This window comes from Rutilus rutilus, assembly GCF_951802725.1.
Source record: "Rutilus rutilus genome assembly, chromosome: 1".
NCBI lineage: Eukaryota > Metazoa > Chordata > Actinopteri > Cypriniformes > Leuciscidae > Rutilus > Rutilus rutilus.
Genome location: NC_140209.1, coordinates 36,651,649 through 36,675,456, shown reverse-complemented (window position 1 = coordinate 36,675,456; position 23,808 = coordinate 36,651,649). Strand labels below are relative to the sequence as shown.

Here is a 23,808-nt window from a genome sequence, read left to right as displayed (position 1 = left end):
TCTGGGACAAGTGATTTTTTCAAACAAGTAAACAACCAGTTTTACCCATCTAAAATACAAGTACCTCAAAAAGTAAGTGGAAAGTGCAATTTGGTGCACTAAATCTGCCAAAACATGCAGGAGTTTGGGGGTTGTTAAGTACCTCGACAAAAAGAGATTTACATATGGCGGAGCAGAAACACAGCACATTTCTGCTGTCATTGTCACCGCACAAACACCACAGCCCTGTTGCTTGTACAGAGGAAAGTAATCGCCTTCCTGTGAGCACTTCCTTTACTGTCTGGTTTCTTGCTGGTGGTACTCGGGACAGGATGATTCTAGCGTGGAAGCCAATTTATGTGCCGAGCGCGATGGGAGCCTGAATAGCTCGTAATGGGTGGAAACATCAAAGATCTCAAATAATGAATGATGAAAAATTTAGCAAGGTAGAGGAAGATGCAAGGACAAAGCGATGAGAGGTAGACGCAATATCTTATTTCCAACCTGCTACTTTCATCTGCAGTGGCAACAGAAAGCACTTCTCACCAATGGGGTAATTATCGCCATCATGAAAGTTTCATGCTGTCTAAAGGGGAAGCCAGTGTGGAACAATAAGAGTGACTTTCAAAGGCCCGTGCTTCGCTGTCCTCCCCTGCTTCAGCATTCACCTCTGGACCTTTATGCTTTAACAACCTTCTGCCTTTGTGTGGCTCACAAAGAAGAAAAGAAGACCAAAAAAGTAAGGGAGATGGCGAAGGAGAAGCCGTAACCACACAGAAGAGGAGTTAAAAAAAATTCTGGATTGCGGCACAGTTATCCTTCAGCACGAGGCTGCGATAGGAATCACACAGAGCAGTGTCACCCATCCACACGGCCGCTTATTTCATGCTACATTAACAGACCAAAGGGACATTTCTGATACCGAAGAAAAACTGAAACTAGGAAACACAGAGCTCAAGAAACAATAATGCTGAAATACTGCACAGCGACATGTGATGAAGAAACCTCATTTAGGGAATATTCAACGGGCTATCAAATAGAGAGTTGAATTAATATATTGAATACATAGCTCATCAATTCATAAGCAGATTGCAAGAAAACAAAGATCTGCAGGCCAAAGGAAATGAGCATTTGCAATGAAGCCGTGCTGGAATAAATATGACCGCCTCAAGCTGCTTTCACTGAGTGGTGCCACTGCTTTCTACATCTCAATGAGATGCTTTTTCACACCGGAATTCGAAATGGACAGCTTGAGAATGAATGAAAAGCATATACAAAACGTATTTGGACACTCAAGCTTTAAGGGGAGTTGAAATAATTAATTGTTTCTACGATGCATCGAGATGTGGAAGTGGACAATAATAGATTATAGCCTGCTTACGTTTCTCTGACGTCATTCGTCGCATATACACCCTTCTATTCCTAACTAATGTAGTTAACTTATGTCAACAAATTAAACCGCATTGTAAAGCGTTACCCACATATCTTACTATCCCCAAACTTTTGAATGACACTATATTATCTGCTCTACCACAATAATGCAAACTATGCCAATCTGAGTCCATCTGTGGGGTTTAGATCCTCTATTGGTCAATTATGCAGATACACAGGTCAGAGTTCACCACCTTGTACTCTGGTACACAGCCAAACACAGAACATCTTTGGATAAGCTTTCGTTTCCACTCTCCTCCCACATTTGATCATGCATATGAATGAAGGTGAATGAAGTGCAAAGTCTAGTAAGACTGCACCTTGAGTTATACGTGACCACTGGTAAGGTGAAGGACTTACATTTAGTAAAAATCACCTTGGTTACAAGAAATTGTTAAATAGCTGAGAAAAGTAATGTTAGGTTTATATTAACACTTTATATTGATGGTCCCTTTTGAACATTCTGTTGACTATATGCAACTTCATGTCAACTAACTCTCATTAGAGTATTAGTAGACTATCAGCTTAAAGGGGCATTTCACCCATTTGAACATTGTTTTTTTATTTAAAGTGGGTCATATATGTAGTCGAAATGTAAAATTTTGAATTTGGTGCCTTTGTGACCGAGAAAAGACAAAAAATAACTTCAGGACGCATTTGTATGAAAGACAACAACTCCCACAATGCACCACATTGCACAGCTCCGCAAGCCACTCCCACTAATCCAGAAAGTGCATATCTGCCTATAAGGGAATTCACTCTTCCGTCTACAAGTCTAGCTACCACCAGAGCTTGAAATTAATTTCACATTCACACAAAATGTCTAGTTAGTTGGCGAACTCATTAGTGCATTACTCCTCGTTTGTATTTCTTTCGAAAAGGTGAATTATTGCGTGGTACCTGGATGTTCAGTCAGAACATATGCGGTGCGAAACTAGGAAACTAGTTCACAACACAAACGTCCGTGTCCTCGTCTGATTCAGAGATTTCGTCCAGGAGAAATTGTCATCGTTGAAAATCTTTGCCACAGACGGACTCTATCTCTGTGTTCGTAGCGGTTCGTAGTTGCATAGTGAGATCACCGGCGCCACCAGTCCGCCCTAACCCGAGCCAGTCCGGGCTCCTCGTCCGCGGCAGGCAGGTCTTCTGCCTCGGCTGCTCTTTGCTATAATGCGGCTTGTAAAGGTAGCCACAAACACCTGATTCAAGTATCAGACTTCCGAAATCCTCTTCCTCTAGTCTATATCATATTGAGTACTCTCCTCCGCTATTGTCATAACTTTACATCTGTCTCCACAGCGCCTGTTAGCTTAGCTTCAAACAAGATGGAGGATATTGCTTTCAGTTTCAGAGAGTAAAGTCCCACCCACTGATCTGTAATAGGTCTGTAGCGTGAGCGGGTCCCGCCCCCTGGGAAAGATGAGGAACGAGTGCTTGTAGTCTCAACAGAAATCCCCCCCTCTTACACTTCCTCCTACAATGACGCAAAATGACGATTTTTGCGTCATTGTAGGAGGAAGTGTAAGAGGTAAATAACGGATTTCTCCCGTCTCAGGGGAAAATGAGAGAGTGTTGCACAACCATTCAATAGTATGACTGGGTTTCTAACAATGCAAAGCTTAATGCAAATGGGTGAAGTGTCCCTTTAATATCTGCTAACTCTCTATTGTGAATGTTACTTATAGTCAACAGAATGTGTTAAAAAAGATGTTGACCATATACTACTTTTACGTATACTAAAATTACTTTTATAGGCCACTGTACATTTTAATGGTAAAAAAAATAAAATTAATAATAATAATAAAAATAGTAGCAGTTATGAGTACAGTAATCATCTGATTAAGCTAGCTGACTTCTCAGAATCTCTAGTGCACAATGTCAAAAAGTTCATGCTTGTATCATTATTATTATGATTATTATTATTATCAGCAATGTGGCAATTGTGTTATTTTGGGCAGCTCTTGACTGAGAAATTGCCATCGGTAAATCTAATTTATGTCCATACTGAGCATTATTATACAGGTTTTGAAGAGGGCATCTCAACAAAGAACCATCTCACCACCCCCACTCCACTTTTTCTAAAGAGCATTAGTGTTCTTCAAAGCAGCACTTATCAATTCTGTAATGGAAACATCTTATGAGACTCACAAAAGATTTATGTTGCGGCATGTTCATCCATGTTAATATCGAGTCAGGGCTGTAGATCACAGCACATAGATAAACTTTGATCCTACAAGGGCAGTTAATGTAATGACCATGCCAGTCAAGTGCTTATGAAGTACAGCCCAATTTCCCAAAGTCCATCCCGGGGATTTTGCCCAGTAACACATAGTGCCAGTTTAAATGGCTAAGCTGATTGCATTGCTTCAGCCGCTGCCACAGAACAATTAAGGATGTGACATCACATCCAATAGTGTGCTAATGTGCTTGGCTGGATGTATGATTGCTTGATATTACTCTATCGTCCTCAGGGCTGGGTGAGCTTCTGGGTTTGAGTCTGGATGCCGTAGACACCATCTGGGCCGCGTATAGGGTCAAAGCAGCAGCGCTGTCTGGGAAAATCGCCAGAATCCCAAAGGTACAGATTCCCTCGGCTGCAAATATGCAGCAGTGAACATTGTCAGCATTGGCATATTGATTTTATATATGCGCCTTGCTTTCTGTCATGATGCAATTTTCTGTCAAAGCACTGGCAGGAGAGCACCGGTCCAATTATTGAGCTGGCATGTTGCCAAGCCGCCTTAACTACATCTACGAAGAGCCCAAATATATCCACCTTCCAACATACCTTTCAACCAAATGCACAATTTTCATGCAGGTTATAATGTACAAAACTACGCGTTTCCTTGCTTTCCTTGTTCCCTGTTCTTCACTGTTCACAGAGTCACTTTAAAGCAAATCGGTTCATTCGGCCTGCAGCAATATCCAGACATGCAATTACACTTGAATGGGAAAGTACTGAAATTTATGTAATTGTTTCATGAAATTACTTTTCAAGTAATGTGCTTCTTAAAGCTGCAGTCCGTAACTTTTGGTGCTCTAGCAGTTAATAAACAGAACTGCATGAATCTTGCGAAAGAACATTGTAGCCGGATATACTTCTCTCTATTTATGTCTATGACGAGTCATGCAGGTACTGGTACGACCCGACCAGTCTAAAATAGTCAGAATATAAACACTTATTATAGGTGTACAGTAGTGATTCAGGATAAGGCAAAAACAGGGTTTGGAAAATGTATGATGTACTCGCTCATTATATACATTTAGTACATTTTGAACACAAAAAAAGTTACGGACTAAGCCTAAATCACGTTAAAAAAAAAAAGAAGAAAAAAAAACATTTTATATCCTTACAATTTAAGATAACGGCTTTCTTTTGCAAGTTATTACAAAGCTGACTTTTTTTCAAGAAACATTTTTTATTATTAGCAATTTTGAAAACAATTGTGCTGATTAATATTTTTGTGGAAACCATTATACATTTGTTTGGGATTATTTGATGAATATAATGTTCAAAAGATCCTCATTTATTTGAAATAATAAAGATATTTTGTAACCAGGGTTTGAAATGAACATTTTCACTCACCAGACAATTTGGTTACTACATTTTGAAGTCACCAGCCATTCAGAACTTCTACTAGCCAAAACAAAAATATCAGAACATGCAACATTTCTGAGAACAGATTGGAAAAAGTGGCCTCTTATTGTCTCCTATAGGGCTCTGGCGGAACATTAACTCGTCACTCATCGCGCACCGGTCACGTCACTCTGTACTCGCGATCTCGAGTTCAAGGCAGCAGTCCAAAACAGTAAGTCTAATCACAATTTAGGCAATATAGTGAATATAGTTCACTTCAAGAATGAACAAAGTGGCATGGATGAGTTTAATTTAAGGTATTTGAAAAAAACAGCGCAAACGGAAAGAGCGATGGATATTATTTCTCTATATGAAGCATATCTATTTAAGCCACAAAAACAAACATATTACAGAAGGTGAAGTCAGTACGCACATAGATTTGTTCTAAATCATTGTATTTTAATTAAAACTATGTGAGTGACGCTGTGGTGTGAATTTTGCATTGTTTTGCTAATGTTTGAGACTCCTTTTAGGGGAAGAGCTCTGATAGCAATGCCATGCAAAGTGATAATTTATAATTCATAATTTATGAATCATAACCCGCCAAATTGGCTAGTGTCTTGAGATGCATTACCAGCCACCTGGATTTTCACCTGCATTTGTTGGGTGCTCATTTTAAACCCTGTTTAAAACATAATAAATGTCTTTAGTGTCTCTTTTGATTAATTTAATGTGTTCTTGCTGTATAAAAATATTTTCTTTATATTTCTTTTAAAAATAAAATCTTTTGAATGGTATGTTTATTGTTTTGTCATGCGTTTCTGACAAGGCATACGTGATTGGATCACATATGGTGATTGGTTATCCACATGCGACGGATATTAATTTTAGGTGTAAATGGGATCACAGAACCACAACCACAGTTCTGAGCATACTTTTGAGTGTTTTTATTGAAAATCAAACTGTCTGAACATCATTCTAAGTTAACAAATCAATCCGAGCCCGAAGCCAAATGGAACGAATGCAAACCATTACTACCCCAGGTCTATTTCTACATTTAACAGCGTGAGCCTGTTTACTTTTCAATTACACCTTCTGCCGAAATCAAATGCAGTTCTCAAATGGCCCCACCGCTGTATGCGCGGAGTGAAAGGTGAGTCATTAGATGTGTCTCAGTGGTGGAGTTTTTATTTGAGTCTCGTCGGAATGAAAGACACTTGACTGATAACGGTGAATCGGATCAGCCTCGTCGATCTCAGCCTGGGTGAGTTGCTAATTAGAAAAAGGCAATGAAGAACTATCGTAGCAAGATTAAAGAAGGGCCAGGAACAGGCATTAATTGCACTTCTGTGACAAGGCAGTGGGAGAAAAACACTCACACACACACACTCAAAGAAAGCCGTGCACAGTATCCATGTCTTCTGCATCACCGGCTGAAATGTCTCTCTGTTTTCCCCAACATTTTCTAGTGTGGGCTGCCGTAAATGGGTGCCCAGAGGGATTAAGCGTGATCACTGAAGGTAATTACATCTCTTACAATGTGCCATGTGAACCCAAAGCCATAGGGACCTTTGCTGGGTCACCCAGAACTTTCCTAATGAACAGGCATTCAGGTTTAAAGATTAGACAAGCAATTACGCTCTACTTACACTCTGTTGCTGGGAATGATCTTGTAGCCGTCCCTGAACCATGTCACCTGTGGCCGCGGGAAGCAACTGACCACTGGGGAGTTGAGGATGGCGGCCCGGCCCTGCGTCACCGTCTTTCTTTGGTCACTGTCTATAAAGTCGCCCATATCTGCAAGAAAAATGTAAGGGGTGTTATTACAACCAAGGTAGAACCTTTTTTCCCCCAAAACAAAGCCACCCTGATGATACATTCAGGACAACAGAGGCTTTTGGTACAAACTGCAGAGGTGTTCAATCAGAAACATTTATTCAAACATTTATTCATGGTGCACAGCAAAGCAAGATTGCATCACCATGCAGAACAAAAGAACGTCAAGCACATTGTGCTTTGATTTTGTTGACATGCTGTAATTCCAGCGGTGCAGGTTTCACATCTAAGTGTTTAAAGCTCTCATTTATGGGATGAAAAAGCCAAAGACAACTTTAGCAATATTAAAACAATATGAGACCATTTTTTGAGAATGTGCGAGTTAAAAAAGCGAGTGAATGGTCATGCACTCAATCTGTGTCTGCCTACCTGCACTTTCATTAACGGCCGTCCGCAAGCACGAGCGGCGCGTGAGCAGCGCATATTTTTTTCCGCTGTGCATGTTAACAGTGAGTGCATTCACACTGGGGGCAGGAGCGTCGCGTGAGCGTCAAGCGAAGCAGGGTTTTGACGCAGAGTCTATTTTTGCTGCGCTGCTCCCGCTCAATTAACCCTCTGGGGTCTGAGGGGTTTTCTGGGTCCTGGAGGTGTTCTGACATGCTCTGACATTTGTGCTTATTTCTGTTACTTGTGACATTTTCATGGCTACAGTCTGATTACACTGTATTTAGCACAAACTCTGCTACAATAATATATCAGCAGCATGTATGTAAAAGTTTGTAGTTTTGAGATAATGCGTGGTTTGTGAAAAAAACTAAAACAATTGTCACTGAAATAAGGCCATGAAACCCATACTGATTATTTTTTCACATGACTTTTGAAAATTGTATCACGTAGCTTAGAATATTTGCTCCAAAACTAGGTGAAAATCATCCTGACAACTCATTCAGATAAAACAATATATCGATTTTAAATTTGTAAGACATGTTTTGTGTAAGAAAGCTTTATGCGAGGAGGCGTGAACACATCATTAATATGTATGGCTTTCACACCCGAGAAAGACAAAGACCCTCCCCTAATGGCCCTATTAGGTGCTATCAGGCCCTATCATTCTGAGCAACCTTGCACAAAGAATGAGGAGATTTAAAATTGAATTACATTTTTAAATATATTTAAACAGAAAAATAGTTATTTCCCAATAGTATTAATTTGCTGTCGTTTTAATCAAATAAATGCAGCCTTGGTGAGCATAAGAGACTTTTAAAAACATTTAAAAAATCATACCGACCCATTAGCGTGTGTGTGTAAATACATTTGATCTACCACAGAAACTCACATGCCACTTGTATCTCGGCTCTTCTCTGGAGTAGAGCGCCCATCCTATTTCTCACTACACACTGGTAAACACCCATATTGGAGCGCCGGAGAGAGGAGATGGTGAACCTAAGAGAAAGAAAAAAAGAATCAACCACTTTAATTCAAATCCCAGAATGGAAAAAACAACAACAACAAAAATAACAGTTCCCTGCTATTTGCCAACAAATTCAAGGATTTTCGACTCAAATGTATTCCCATTTAGAGGGGTTGGGTTTAAAAGGTTTACCCTTGCAGTCACAACTATCTTTTTTTTTCCCGCCAGTTCGCACATTAGCGTGAGCAGAGCACGTGGAATCCTTTCCATGCCCAGCTATGATGACGTATATCAGGTTTCAGCCAAAAGGCCACTTCGACTAAAAGCAGAGGTGGTGAACGCTTTGGCATTAAAATCTGTTGGCATTTCCAAATACGCTGAATATATGACTAATGCACTGTTGCTCACTACTTAGCCAAATCTGTTTACGTCTCTGAAAATGCCACCTGGTGGGTTTGTGCATCTCGGTGGTGGTTTCCCTCCATCACAGGAACTCAATTGCAGCTCTGAGCGTGCTGTTTAGGTGATGAAAGATAATGAGAAAAGCAATACCAATTAGAGCAAACCAGCTCTGTAGATGGACAAAATGCAGAAACACTTGACATGAGGAGGTGCAAAGATGTGAAACACCTACTTTAGCATGTATACAACTCCTAAATGGAGGATAAATCAAAACATCTTATGTAAAAGTTGACATTAACTATGAATCAGGTGTCAGCAGTGCACTTCAGGTAACGAATGAAAGCATTAGTTGTCTCTGAAGAGAGCCGGGCAGCGCTGCAGACTTTTCTATTAAGACTGAAGGAATCTGTAGGGCCAAATCTTCAGCAGCTTTAACACTCCGCACGTCTGAGGAAATGTTGAATGCTAACAGAGGCTGTACGCTGATTAAAAAAGGTCAGGCTAAGAGGCTATCATTACTGAGAAATTAAACACATGGCATGGAGAGAACTCAACTAGGAAATTATATGGTTGATTAAATGTACTACTGCATAAACTAGAAGAATTTAGAAAGAAAAAAATGCAAATGATTTGAATGCACTTTACTTCTAGTAATTTCATTTCTTGATTAAAGGAATGTTCCAGGTTCAATACAAGTTAAGCTCCACTGACAGCATCTGTCGCAGAAAATAATGTCGACTTGTTTCAACAAACAAAAAGTGCATCTGTAGTAATTTGATTATAATGGAAGTCTATGGGGGAGGTATCACATTAAAATGAACATAACATTTTTGCCTCAAAAGACACAAGACCTTATGTAAAGAAAAGTGTGCAACCACTTACTAACTTTGTCTGTGTAAAATTATATTAAAATGTTCTCCTGTCATGATCATGTAAACGTTCTTGAAGTTAGAACAATAGTCCCACTGTTATTAGGACAATTTAGACAACTAGAAGGTTTTTTTGGGGGTGTTTTCTTGGTTATTGTATAAAATAAACTCTTACTGTGCGTTCACACCGGACGCGAATAGTGTGTCAAATTCGCGCCTGCCACGTCTAGTTATACGCTTGACCACTTTGTGTTAATTCGCGCGTCAAGAGCGGAAAGTTTCGAAACCCGTTGGCGGCCATCTTTTTTAGATGTTTATCGAGCATTAGCATTAGCATTAATCGAGAGAGTCACCGCTCGTATATGCTCTGGAGAGCAGAAACAGCTGTGTAGGGGACATCGTCGCTGTACTCGGGTCCACCAGACCCTCCGGAGGGTTTCAGGAGTTTCACAATTTGCTCCAGGAGCTAGGTTTGGTGGACCTAACGGTGAGGACGCTGACGAGGACAGCGTAGGCCGTATAAGGCCTCGGCCTCGAGTGGTCGCTGCCTGACGAGCCGGCGCTGTACAGCCCGGCACGAGGTTCACCCTCGCCCGCACCCACCTAATCTGTCATTTATTTTTGTTTTGATAATAAATGGAGCCAGCCTCCAAAAGTGAAACCTGTCCTGTGATTTTTTTTTTTTTTTTTATACACTAAATTGTGTTTGTTGTCTTTACATTAGATGAATAATGTTTCATATAATCTAGAATAGATATGGAATAAATAACATTCAATACAAAATGAGTATCTCTCATATATTGAAATCGAGTTTTTATGTGAAAGATTTGCATTGTTGTGCATTTTAGTAATATTACAAAATAATTTATTGAGGCCAAACATAAAATAACATTATAAACTGTCACTTCACCACGTGACAGTAGCAAGCAGGCTCCTGATTGGTTAACGCGGCGCGAATTGACGCAGAAGTTCAGATTTTTCAACTCGGGCGGCAGACGCGTATTCGCGTCAAACGCGTGAATGCACAAAAAGCACTAATAAAATCATTCGCGCGTAACGCGCTTAAAGCGCCAGATGCTCAATTCGCGCCATTCGCGCGAAGTTGACGCGCGAATGCGGCGTATTCACGTCTACCGCGCCGCAGGAATTTTTACGCGCGTAACGCATCTTTGCATTGACTTAACATTGAAATCACTCGTGCCTGACGCACTATTCGCGTCTGGGGTGAACGCACCATTAGTCACCATGTGTCACGATCATGTCCTGTTTAGTTTCAGTCACTGTTATACCTACATTCATTGTTTTTTACCATAGTGTCTAATTAGTCTCACACCTGTTCCTTGTTCTGTTGATTGCATTATCTGTGTATTTAAGCCTTTAGGCTACGTCTACATTAATCTAGATAGATTTGAAAACGGTGAGTTCATTTAAAAATGCTTTCCATCCACACTAGCATTTTCAGGCATTTGAAAATGCTAAATACACCTTACTGTGCATGTGTAAAACCTCACAAAAGCTCACTGAGATGATACAGACAAAAAAATAAATAAATAAAGTTAGACCAATTCTTTGGGCAGGACCATTTTATTTAGCAAAATATCTCAGCATCCACTGATGTGTTCAGGTCGCACTCAGTCACCATACGTTTGGTCTAAAACGCAACTGCTCGAATTGCCGCAGGACAGCAAATGTGCGTACATTTTTATTTTCATCTTTGCAGGACTGTGAGTGTGCAAAGTAACACATTTTAGCAACAGTGGGAAAGTGAATAGCACATAACAGGCACAATACCGGTATAAACATGAATATCTATTAGTACAATATGCATCACATGACTAAACTTACGTCATCGTTTTTAAATACCTCCACTTTGGAGAGTGTTTTCAAAAAGGTTTGTTTTCATTAATAAAAACGCCATCTCTGTGTGGATGGAAGGCCAGAGAGAGAAAACGGAGAGAAAAAAATGCTTTTTCAAACGAAAACTTGGACAAGGTGTGGACAAGGCCTTAGTTTCCTCAGTTTAGTGTTTGTCGTCGTCAATGTTTAATGTGTAGTTGCACGTGACACCATGAAATCAAAACATATTGTTTTCTATGGACTGCTGGAGTGTTTTATTAGAAATTATTTATCTGTGCACATTGTTCATTTTGAAAGACATGATCACAAATGATCAGCAATTAGCAAATGACAACATTTTCCTGATGGATAAAATCAAGTCGCACCCTATATATTTTTTTGTTTGAAAATAAGCAATTTCACTCAGATTTTGTTCAAAATAGGGAAGAAAAGACAGTTTCATATCAACTTTTCACTCTATTTTCAGGTTACATGGCACATTAAGGTTTTTTTTTTTTCTGTTTTTTTTTTTCTTATTTAAATATTGAAAGTCTGGGACAAAGGTAAAACAATAAAAACAGGCTTTTGAAATTTGGCTGATCCTTGATGCAATCGCTGACAGCAGCGCAAAGTTGATTCTGCTCTAATTTGATCTAATATTTTATGTTTTTTAAAATGTTATAGATTTAAGTAGCATATAAAATTAATTTTTATATTTTGAGACAAATGTCTTCTTAATGATTTTTAATGATGTTTAAGGTAATTAAAGCAACAGTTTTTCAATCACATAAGAATATGTAAAAGTATGGTATTTGAGGTAAAAGGCGCCCCTGTCCATTTATTGACATGACATGGTTAGATTCAGATGGAAAATATCATATATTAAGTTGGGTGTCCACCTTAGAGATAATACCCATATTATATAAATGTATTGTTACTACTGTAAATCTATATTAAATTATTATAAGATCTACTTCAATGCTTTTATAATCTTTACTTTTTTAAATAATTTTGTTTGTGTATTTTTAAAATACATTTTTATATTAACATAATTTAATGATTTATTGAACAAACATGAATTCTTTATTTATCAAAATTAACAGAAAATAGTACAAACTTTGCTAAAGTGATTGTTTTGAACAAGTATTAAGTAATAAGTATTAATTATTAAAATGTTATTATTTTAGCTTAAGTATTTGTATCGATACTGTGTGTCTTTAGCCCCATGCTGGTGCCTCGCCACGTCATACATTTATACGAATTTTAAGCAAAATTATCCACTTTTATGATTTATTTTCACACAAAATGTGTTGCTGCATCAAGGAAAAAAAGGTTTTTTTTTTTTTTTTTTTTCAATCATGCACTTTGGGAGGAGTGAAAAGCTATTTTTTTCTTAAAGGGATACTCCACTTTTTTCGGAAATAAGCTCATTTTACAACTCCCCCAGAGTTAAACAGTTGAGTTTTACCGTTTTAGAATCCATTCAGCCGAACTCCGGGTCTGACGGTACCACTTTTAGCATAGCTTAGCATAGATCATTGATTCCTGCCTGCAGCAGGCGTAATGATATGACGCAGCGCCTGAAAATAGTCCCCAGCTCGGTAACTTCTTCCAACGTGACCGGGACTAAGTTTGTCTAACCTATTAGACCTATTTTCAGGCGCTGCGTCATATCATTACGCCTGCTGCACTCATGGTACAGCCGCACAGTTCCTTGATTATTACGCCGGAATGAGAGTAGTTCCTAGTCATATAGGCTTAGAAAATCGCAACTTTTCATTTTCCGTCGATCTTAGTACACGGTTTAACTACAGAAGAGTCAAGTTTTAAATAGGAAAAATATTGAAACTCTTTGGTCATTTTGAAAGAAATGCTACTGGACTCATCAGAATCAATGATCTATGCTAAGCTATGCTAAAAGTGGTACCGTCAGACCCGGAGTTCGGCTGAATGGATTCTAAAACGGTAAAACTCAACTGTTTAACTCTGGGGGAGATGTAAAATGAGCATATTTCCGAAAAAAGTGGAGTATCCCTTTAAGGTGTGCCTTAAGCCCCATTGTACCCTACCTGTTGGAAACATATGAAACATTTAACACTCATTTAAAAATAATAATAACATTTTCATAAAATTTTTTTTATAAAATCTTTCTATATGTGAGGGTTCTTCAAAACTACACATTATTTAAGTAATGAGAAAGATTCCTGAAACGGATCCATAAAAAACAACAGCAGAATAAGAATATTTTTCTAAAGGTTAATGGTCATGTTTTGAACAGCTTTAATAAACCTGCCATAGATAGGGAATAAATGTAATGCTTGTAGAAATACAGAAGAAAAGCTGCAGGGGAGATTAATATTGGACTTTTTGTCTCTCATATTAACCGTGAGCCTCTGCTTTTCTCTCTCCTTGTAACCTTGACACAGTTCTGAGCAGGAATTCATCTCTAGAAAGCCTTAAGATGAAAGCTGGCACTCACTTGTACTCTGGGGAGAAGGCTGTGATATCTGTGTTGTTGAGCATCCATTTGAACTCCAGAGGCCAGCTGCCCTCCGCAAGGCAGGTCATGACCAGACGGTTCCCTTCTAGGTGGATCTCTGGAGGTCCCGGTTCCGTTTTGAAGTAGGGGGCCACATCACCTGCAGGCAGACATGAAAGAGGCACAGTTAGTAAAGGTGCTACCCTGACCAGGCGCAGACATCATCAAAGATGAGGTCAATATGCAGGAACATCACTGGTTCCTCAATTTACAACAACCAGTGCCGTCAACTTTGTGGAAATCCACGTTCGATAGAGACGCCTATTTAAGCCCATTCCTCAGTGAGAGCAAACAAACAGAGGCAATCACGCAAAGGTTATCGTAACATGTTCCTACAAAGGCGGAGAAATCTTTCACGACAGCGCCGGAGAACCAAAGACAGCCAGCGCCAAACCTTTTAAATCCTCCATCTGCGGATTTCGCCACACTTCACAAGAGCAAGGCTCCGAGCTTTGATTTGAAAAAAAAAAGAAAAGAAGCCAGGACACCTGGGTGCAGTGAATCTGACTTCTGTCAGCGGCATTGCTGTTTCCCCTAAAGCTCAGACAAATCAATTGTGCCGTGCAATGGCTCTTTTATACAGAGTATAAACCACCTGAAATATGTAAGCGAGAGAACTACGGCTCAGCCGATACGCACTCGCTGCAAAAAATAATTTTCTGTATAATTTTTTACTGGAAAGCGAGACAAAAATATTATCTAAACATCAAAAAGATTTACTCGAGAAGCAATATGGTGTGATTTGATGCTTGTTTTAGAAAACACATTTTGAATTAAGTGTATTTTTCTTACCTCAGTGGCAAAAAAGTGCTTTCTAATTTTAAGCAAAAACCTAACTAAATGTACAGTAGTTAGATTCATGCACACAATATGTAAACACTATTTTTCAATGCAAAGAAATATAAACTAAACATAAGATATTTTCTGAAAACAAGTGTTATCTTATGGCAATAAATGAATACTGTGTCAGGGATGTTTAGATATTTTTACTGAAACAAGGCACAGATACTGATCAAGAAAGGCTTTCTTTTTTAACCTGGGCCTCTACAGATTCCTGTATTGGATGTAGCAAATACATTTGTTAATGAATACATTTGTTAATGAAAAATCATTAAATTGCAAGTTCTTTAAATTGATTCCTTTGCATTTATACTTCTACATTCAGTCACATTTAGCTTCCTGAATTGCTGTTTCAGTTAAACAGGCGAAATGTCAAGGGGTCACAAACTTGCTGTAGAGCACATGGTGGAGAATGTGGACAGATGCAGCCGAGCTGCTGTGGAGAATACCAATGAGGGCTTTAAAAAGGGAATGAAAGGAGTGAAAGAAGGAGATGGAGTCCAAGGGCCAGTAAGACTCCAGGTGACAGCTGAGAGAGACATAGTGTCCTTGAGGTCAAAGCGATTGTGACGTCGTGGCCGAGGAAAGATGGGCATTGCTTTATGGCCATTTTATGGGTTTACAGTAGTTGTCTCTCCAGTATGGAGGACACAAACTGCAAGGACCATATATGGAAGTAGATTTCCTCATTTTTTGGGGGGCTACGATGAAAATTTATGGGCGGACATCTTGCCGATCACGACCCATCCTAGAGCTCCATCTCTGGAGAGTTAAGATCCACTAGCTCATGGGTATTCAATTCAACTTCCACAAGATCCAGCCTCTAAATTTCACAACTAGCAAAGGTAAGAACATTCTGAGACTATTTAAGGAACCCATCGATGCGCCCGAAATCGCATACTGTCGGAGTAGGTACTACATTTGAATTTGAATTTATTTCGTGACCGTTAAAAAAGTGCCACCTGGTGGGTTTCTATATAGCATGGATATGGGTAGCAGGCCAGCTGACAGTCTTGCCTGGGCCCGGGACGAGATAATCTTAGATGCATTAAAGTGAATGGTTCAAAGGAGTCATTTGTTTGCGTATCGGACGTGTCATTGGTGGACGTGTAGCCTACGGCAGGCATTGTGTGATTATCTCGGCAGTTTAGGACATCGCACAAGATTTGTGTCAACACAGAAAACATTTCATCACTGGATAGGTTTTTTCGTTTACTAAAATTGTGGTTAATGTCAGCTGACTGGGCGGCACGTTTTTTAGAGAAGATAAGACAACGTTTTTTTTTAGCACAATTCACACCCCGCGGTAATTCAGGAGAAAAAAATCTCCAAATGCTCCACGTGAAACTGCGGTCTTCCGACCTTTTACTATCGTGTCAATTGATTTTGATTAATATGTGCGAGGGAGAGAGAGCAAGACAGTGCTCAACGTGTTGTTTGAAGAGAGTGCGCGCGCGCAGCCAGTGCGCTCTCTGCGTTATGCGCCCTGTCAGGCGCAGCAGTCATTCTATTCTACATCACTCGCTGATCAAATAAGGCTTTGGCGGGACAAATATTTGCTTTGGCGGCCGGCAAAAAAATTTCAATGCCGGAAAACCCCTGACAAGGCTCGTAAATGTTGGCTGCGCTGTTTCTTACCTAGCTCTACGTTGACTTTACTAGTTCCAGCTTCACCGTCACCACCTTTTTTTAAATATTTGTTTAGAAAATCTCTAAGGCCTCTATTTTCTTCTCTTTTCTTTCCTTTTCTGAGCACCGGACTTGTGCTGTCCGAACATTTCGAGCATACTGAACATCAAATCAAATGACAACATCAAATTTTTATCAGTGGCCAAACCATTTTTGTGTTGGGGGTGGGGGAGTTCTTGACCACTATTTCAAGGACAATTAGGAAGAAAACAAATAAAAAGCTTTTATGTAACTCCAATATTACATATTTTTTCCACAAATAGGCCTATTTAACTTCTTTTTTTTTTTTTTTTTTATGATTCCAGAATTTAATGAGGGCCCAGTTCCCCCTCCCCCCTCCCCCCTCCCCCCTCCCTTCTCCCCTCTCCCCTCCCTTCTCCCCTCTCCCCTCTCCCCTGCATTTGATTTCAGACGCAGCCCATTTGTAGCACAGCTATGAAATTAAATAAGCAATAAGCATTTCATGAATATACATCCCAGAAGCAATTCTAGAATTTTCATTGTTAGGGAATACTAATTGCAGGGTTGATTTTAATACATCAATCCCCCTACATGAGATGCAGTAGTGATTTAAGATTTCAATATACTTTATGTGTAAAGTGTATTAAATTTGCTCAATATTACTGAAGGTCTAAATAAAAGAGGCAGCCACATGTCCTACATTCCTTGCAAAACATTAAAATTCAGTTCAATAATACATCACAAAAATGTTTTCTTGAGCTTGAGGGTTTGCAGCAATCAAGAGCTGTAGTAATTAAAGCAAACACTCAATGTTAATCATGGATAATCATTCTAAGATTAATCTCCGACTGTGCTACAACTGAAATGTTCGGTCCTCCTCTTCCTTCCTCTCTGCCTCTTTAGTTGTACACCTCAGAGGGAAGTGATGCCTGCAAGCAGACACCTGCTCACCTCTAAGGCATATAAATCTCCTAAATCTAAACTGGGGGCCAAGTATTCCCACATGGCATTTAACCAAGAGTTAGGCAACACAGAAGGAAATGCCTCAACTGCCATGAAGACATGAGGAGCTCTGATTTCAAAAACAGCACCCTGCTCATGTTGTTCCTTCCTTTTATTCGCAGTAAACATCGAAGGATGTGCCAGGCTTGCCACACCTCTTATTTCATTCCTCCCGCACCGACATAAAACCTGCAAAATGTTAGTAGCCTTATGGTTGGTTGTAAATATAAAAAAGAGTAGCGAGGAAACCGCGCACCCAAGTTTAATCGTCCTCACCGGGATGAAAGTTTGCAGACGTTAGTATCTATCCATTTTTCATCGGACGCATTTTACTTCTTTAGCTAGCAGCTCTCCTCTGACAGCTTGATTTTCACTCATTGTGCTTCTTTATTCTTATTTGATGGTGTGAAGATGAGGGGGATATGCATTTTTTATTTAATTTGAGACTCTGAGAGGAATATATCACAAAAAGCAGGATTTTCCCTGCTCTTTTGAAAGAGAAGAGCTTAAGTACTATACAGACATACTCTAATATTCACAATTCAAAGCTTTCTACAGAGCAAATATGGTTTCATCACTGACTACGATTATGATATTACCAAAATTTCACAAGTTGTTACGAATATGAGTAGACTTTCATGACTCTCGATTGCAATTCCGATATCACAGAAAACACTAATATGCTATTTAAACATTTACCTTTATTTAAAATAAAAAAATATTCATTTAAATAAGAATTTTAAATACAGCATGTACAGTAGTGGGCAAAAGTAATGTCTAGCTTTGGAAAATTGACATCTTCACCCTTTATTCCAATAATATAAAAAATGTGTTAAAGATTTTGTAAGCATAGTTGTTGTCAGGAGTCAGTTGTTTTATTTGTGATAAAGCAATGAAACATGCCAAGTTGTGCAGACATCATTTTTGGCCAGACTGTCACACATTAAAATTATAATCACATGCAAAAACAAGAGAGAACCAATGACATATTAATAACTGGTTATGTTGTATTCAATGTGTTTTTTTGTGAGCTTTTTGTTTTTCTATACCTTTTTTGGCATAGTAAAATAAAACCTGTAGCTGTAGTTTACCCCATCTTTTTGCCAAATAATTTAGTTAAATAAATACCTTAACCAAGTTTAGAGTTTTGTTCTTCCCTCATAAGGCTCATATTTAAAATATTTAAAAATATACAAATATTTTCCTAAAATGTATTGGTTCACTCTGATTTGTAGAATCATTAAAAACAATCTCCAAACCAATCCCATCCAGACATCACTTTTGGCCACTACTGTATTTTTAAATCAAGAACACATGACTTATTTTTTTTATTTTTTTTCAAGACAAGTAAACAATCAGTAATAACATTAAAGAATTTAAAGAATAGGAAGTTCAAAAGACAAGCATTTTTTATATATATACTGTACATCTTTTTTAATATTATAAATATCTTTACAGACACTTTTGACCAATTTAATGCCTCCTTGCTTAATACAATTATTTCTAATAATTAAATAAAAATATCTGACCCCAAACTTTTGAATGAGACTTTCCCACAACACTGCACACCTTCAGCTTTGAGATTTTGTTGTCGGGCTGAGTAAAGAGGTCAATCTGAAATGTCATGTGATTTCTCAGGACACTTATTTCAGTCATTTCTCTGAAGCACTTGGGACATTTTCTGCATGCTATTCAATCCAAATAACTACCCACATTTGCATATCAAAATCTATTCAGTATTCTGCAGCTTGCCCTATAATAACAATTTATGCGCTCTCTCCCTCTCTCTAAAAGACTAGGATTTTGAGTATTAATTTACATTTAAATATATGAAAATATACAAACAACATAATTATTTTGTCAGATAAATGATGTCATCGAACTTAAACTGGTATTTAGTGAGAACCATGAAGTGTGCTGCTATGCCGCATTTAAAGGTACGATATCGAAAACAGCCCGTTTACTTCTGAGAGGCTGAGAAAGGGTAACTAAATTACAACCTATGAATCCTCCACTAACATAAGTGAACTTTAGAGGACAAATAAAAAGCTCAGCATTTGTAGAATGTGACACCTTTAAATCAACTCTTTGTGTGATTACGCCTCAGGATAAAAAAAAAAAGTATGGTCTACAAAACATACAATTTGCACTCACTTTTCTTCAGAGAGCGTGTAAAGGGAATATCAGTGGTGTATACAAGGAAAATCTGTCACCAACAAAAGTACACACTCATCATGATGGGTTATCTTTTGTTTGCAACTAACATTGTCCACCTTGATGAAAAAGGCCAAAGAAGGCCTTGATTGTGTTAGCATAAGTGCTGTAGGTATCCCCAGCGAAACACCCGGAGAAGAATTCACAATGACTGTACGTCGCTCTTGAGACGTGCTCTGTTTGATATGCTGTGGGAACATTTGTCCTTGTGAATACCAACAAGTCCTCTACAAATTCTCATTCAGATAGGATCAAATCAAGCAGACAAAAAAAATATGAAGGAGAGGAAAAGAAACGAGTAAAACTGCACCAAATCAGTTCTTCACCTCCCAGTAAGGAAATGAAAACATCCTCTTCTGCTTATCAATAGCCATGTTTTTATCCATCTATTTTTATGCGCATTATGGGATATTGCAATAAAAAATGCCGGATGGAAATGGAAAAATGTGCATAAAAAACGTATGGGCTCATCTCATACTGCAGCAACTTACATCTTTCTTTGTGATATTTAGTACAAGTTTATCAGGAGGTGACGATTTTGTTCTTTGGCTCACTGGATGAAAACTTTATTTGCAAATATTTTATGCGAGATTCCAATTTTTGAGCATGAGTTAAATTTGCAACTTTGGATGAAAACATAGCTATTGTCATAACAATACACCATATGCAAACATGCCTCGATCAAATTCTAAATGAATGTTATTAATGAGCATAATAATGGTAATTCAGTTAAAGGCAGGAAATCTCTTTGATGTAGTTCCAGGCAGTCGAAACCTTTTTAAGCATGCTACGTCTCGAGAAAGACCCTTTCCATCTGCTGCGGGTCCCTGGGCGGCTCAAGCAGATGCCTGTTAGACAGGTAGTGTGCAGGCGTCTTTTCCCATCTACTCCACCTTCCCCATTTTGCCAGGTGTGCTCAATGGAGCCTTCACTTTCCATTTGTCTGTGCATGAAGCTGGAGTGGCAGTGTGGGGCTCATCAGCATTCTGCCTCTCCAGTGGACCGTACCACTGCAAGACGACTTCAGGAATGCATAAGCAGAGACCAAGAAGGAAATTCAATTTGTTGGGATTATTATCAAAGATGAAAAGTTCCGACAGCAGACAGCTTGGCTAAAAGTGGATGTAACAGGTCTGCTCCAGGGCTGATGGGCTACGTTGATGAAATCACCCCTGCTTTTTCATTAGCTACTTCTGCTTTCCTAACTTTTCCTAACATGAATGCGAACCTGATGGAGGGATGACGCAAAAATCGAAGAAAGTGGAGTAAAACTATGCAGCAACTTTTATTATTTCAAATAATAAGTCAAAAGTCGATCCTAACAATTTAAAAAAATATATTATTTAAAATATTACTTTGAATACAGCCTAATAGAGCTGCTGCTGCCCAGTTTAAGGGATAGTTTACCCAAAAATAAAAAATTCTGTCATTAATGAGTACTCACCCTCATGTCGTTCCACACCCGTCTTCGGAACACAAATGAAGATATTTTTAATGAAATCCGCGAGCTTTTAGTCCCTCCATTGGGAGCAACGCAATTTACACATTCAAGGTCCCGAACGATAGGAAAGACATCATTAAAGCAATCCATGTGACTCTAATGGTTTAACCTCAATTTTATGAAGCGACGCAAGTGCTTTGTTTGCACAAATAAACATAATTTTACCACTTTATTTACAAAAAACATTGACCCTGCAATCCAGTAGGGGGAGTATTTAGTAAATATAGAGGTCAATTATGTTGTTGTTGTTTTTTGCTCAAACAAAGCTCTTAGATTAGATTAGATTAGATTCAACTTTATTGTCATTACACAAGTACAGGTACAAGGCAACGAAATGCAGTTTAGGTCTAACCAGAAGTGCAATAGCAGCAAGTGCAGGATATACAGTGGTTCATAAGTGCAGAACATGGATATGTACTGAATAAATATAGAGTTGAATACTATTATAAACAAAAATTTACAGATAGATTGTCCTATGAATATAATATACAGATAACTATTACTGTGAACAGAATTTACAGCTAGATATGTACTGAATATAATAATATACAGATGGCTATTACTATAAACAGAATGTTTACAGATAGATATGTACTGAATATAATATACAGATGGCTGTTACTATAAACATAATTTTACAGATAGATATGTACTATGAATATATATACAGATGGCTGTTACTATAAACAGAATGTGAGCATAATATACAGATGGATATTACTATAAACAGAATTTTACAAATAGATATATGTATAAGTTAGGCTAATGAGCAGTATAACAATGGATTTAAAGTAGTGCAAATAAAGTTTGGACAGAAGCTATCCGAGTGAGTGCAGTGGAAAGTAATTGCATATTACAGTTAAGGTACGATATTGCAATGTATATATAACAGTCGGTACTGTAAATAAACAGTCGGCAGTGCAAATGAGCATATTCCAGTCAAGGTAGTAGTGCAAGATGCATATGTAAACAGTTGTTACTGTAATAACAGTCAGCAGTGCAAATGAACATTATAGTATTGCAAATAACAAAATGGAGGCAGGTGTGAGGAGGGAGAGGAGAGTCAATCAGTATATAAGGGGAGTGGGATCAATGAGGGTTAGAGTTTAATAAAGAGACAGCTCTGGGGAAAAAACTGTTCTTTAGTCTGCTGGTCCTGGTCCGGAGGCACCTGAAACGCCTGCCGGAAGGCAGGAGAGAAAACAGTCTGTGGGCTGGGTGAGAGGAGTCCTTAAGGATGCTGCGAGCTCGATGCAGACAGCGTTTCCTCTGGATGTGCTCGATGGCAGGTAGTGGAGTCCCAGTGATGCGCTGGGCGGTTTTCACCACCCGCTGCAGTGCCTTGCGCTCTGCAACAGAACAGCTCCCATACCACACTGTAGCACAGTTGGTCAGGATGCTTTCTATTGCACAGCGATAGAAGTTCACCAGGATAGTGGAGGAAAGCTGATTCTTCCTCAGTGTCCTCAGGAAGAAGAGGCGCTGGTGAGCCTTCTTGACCAGGCTGGAGGTGTTGGTTGTCCAGGTCATGTCCGCCGAGATGTGGGTCCCCAGGAACTTGAAACTGGAGACACGCTCAACAGCCATTCCATTGATGTGGATGGTGTCGTGTGTGCCTCTTGACACTTTCCTGAAGTCCACGATGAGCTCCTTCGTTTTGGTGGTGTTGAGGAGCTGGTTATTTTCGGTGCACCATGTGGCCAGGTGCTTGATCTCCTCCCTATAGGCAGTCTCATCGTTGTTGCTGATGAGACCAATCACCGTAGTGTCGTCCGCAAACTTGACGATGGAATTAGATCCGTACACAGGCTTGCAGTCGGAGGTGAAGAGGGAGTAGAGGAACGGGCTTAGCACACAGCCCTGTGGTACACCAGTGTTGAGTGTGATGGATGTGGAGCAGTTGGAGCCTGATCGAACATTCTGGGGTCTGTTGGTCAAGAAGTCCAAAATCCAGTTGCACATGGAGGTGTTGAAGCCCAGGTCTCCAAGTTTGGCTATTAACTTAGTTGGGATGACAGTGTTGAATGCTGAGCTGAAGTCAACAAACAGCATGCGTACATAAGTGTTCTTATTGTCCAGATGTGTGAGCACAGAGTGCAGTGCCATGGAGACTGCATCCTCTGTGCTCCTATTGCTACGGTAGGCAAACTGGTGTGAGTCCAATGTGGATGGTAGAGAGTCTTTTAGGTGTGCCAGGACCAGCCGCTCAAAGCACTTCATTACGATGGGTGTGAGTGCTACAGGGCGGTAGTCATTAAGGCACTTCGGGCTGGAGTGTTTTGGCACTGGCACAATGGAAGTGCATTTAAAGCATGTTGGTACAGTTGCTTGGGCAAGAGACAGGTTGAAAATGTCTGTAAAAACCCCAGCGAGCTGCTCCGCACATGCCCTGAGTACGCGTCCAGGGATGTTGTCTGGTCCAGCAGCCTTGTGCGCGCTGATCCTGCTCAGTGCATTGCAGACATCTGTGGAGGAGAGTGTGATCGGTGGGTGGTCAGCTGAGGATTTGAGCTTGGTGGCAGTTTCTCTGTTGTCTCTTTCAAAGCGAGCATAAAAGTCATTTAGCTCGTTCAGGAAGTTGTCATCAGTGGCTGCGGGGGTGGAGTGAGAGGGTTTGTAGTCACTGATGGCCTGAATGCCCTGCCACATGCGCCGAGGGTCAGCGTTGGAAAAGTGTCCCTCTATCTTAAGCTTGTAGCAGTGCTTGGCCTCTTTGATGCCCCTTTTCAGATTTGCTCTGGATGTGCTATAGGCTTGTGCATCTCCTGATCTGAAGGCAGT

The 23,808-nt window shown here is 39.5% G+C and overlaps 1 protein-coding gene across 6 annotated transcripts in view; it reads right to left on the bottom strand.

Moving 5' to 3' along the window:
• The window catches only part of sdk1a (sidekick cell adhesion molecule 1a), a 344,319-nt gene that overhangs the window by 178,397 nt on the left and 142,114 nt on the right, over positions 1–23,808 (bottom strand). For all 6 annotated transcript variants that reach the window (XM_084434485.1, XM_084434486.1, XM_084434487.1 and 3 more), the window contains exons 2-4: positions 13,761–13,920; positions 8,100–8,206; positions 6,637–6,784 (exon numbers count right to left, since the gene is read on the bottom strand). In XM_084434485.1, coding sequence (XP_084290611.1) covers positions 6,637–6,784; positions 8,100–8,206; positions 13,761–13,920 — 415 coding nt within the window. The remainder of the gene's footprint in view (positions 1–6,636; positions 6,785–8,099; positions 8,207–13,760; positions 13,921–23,808) is intronic.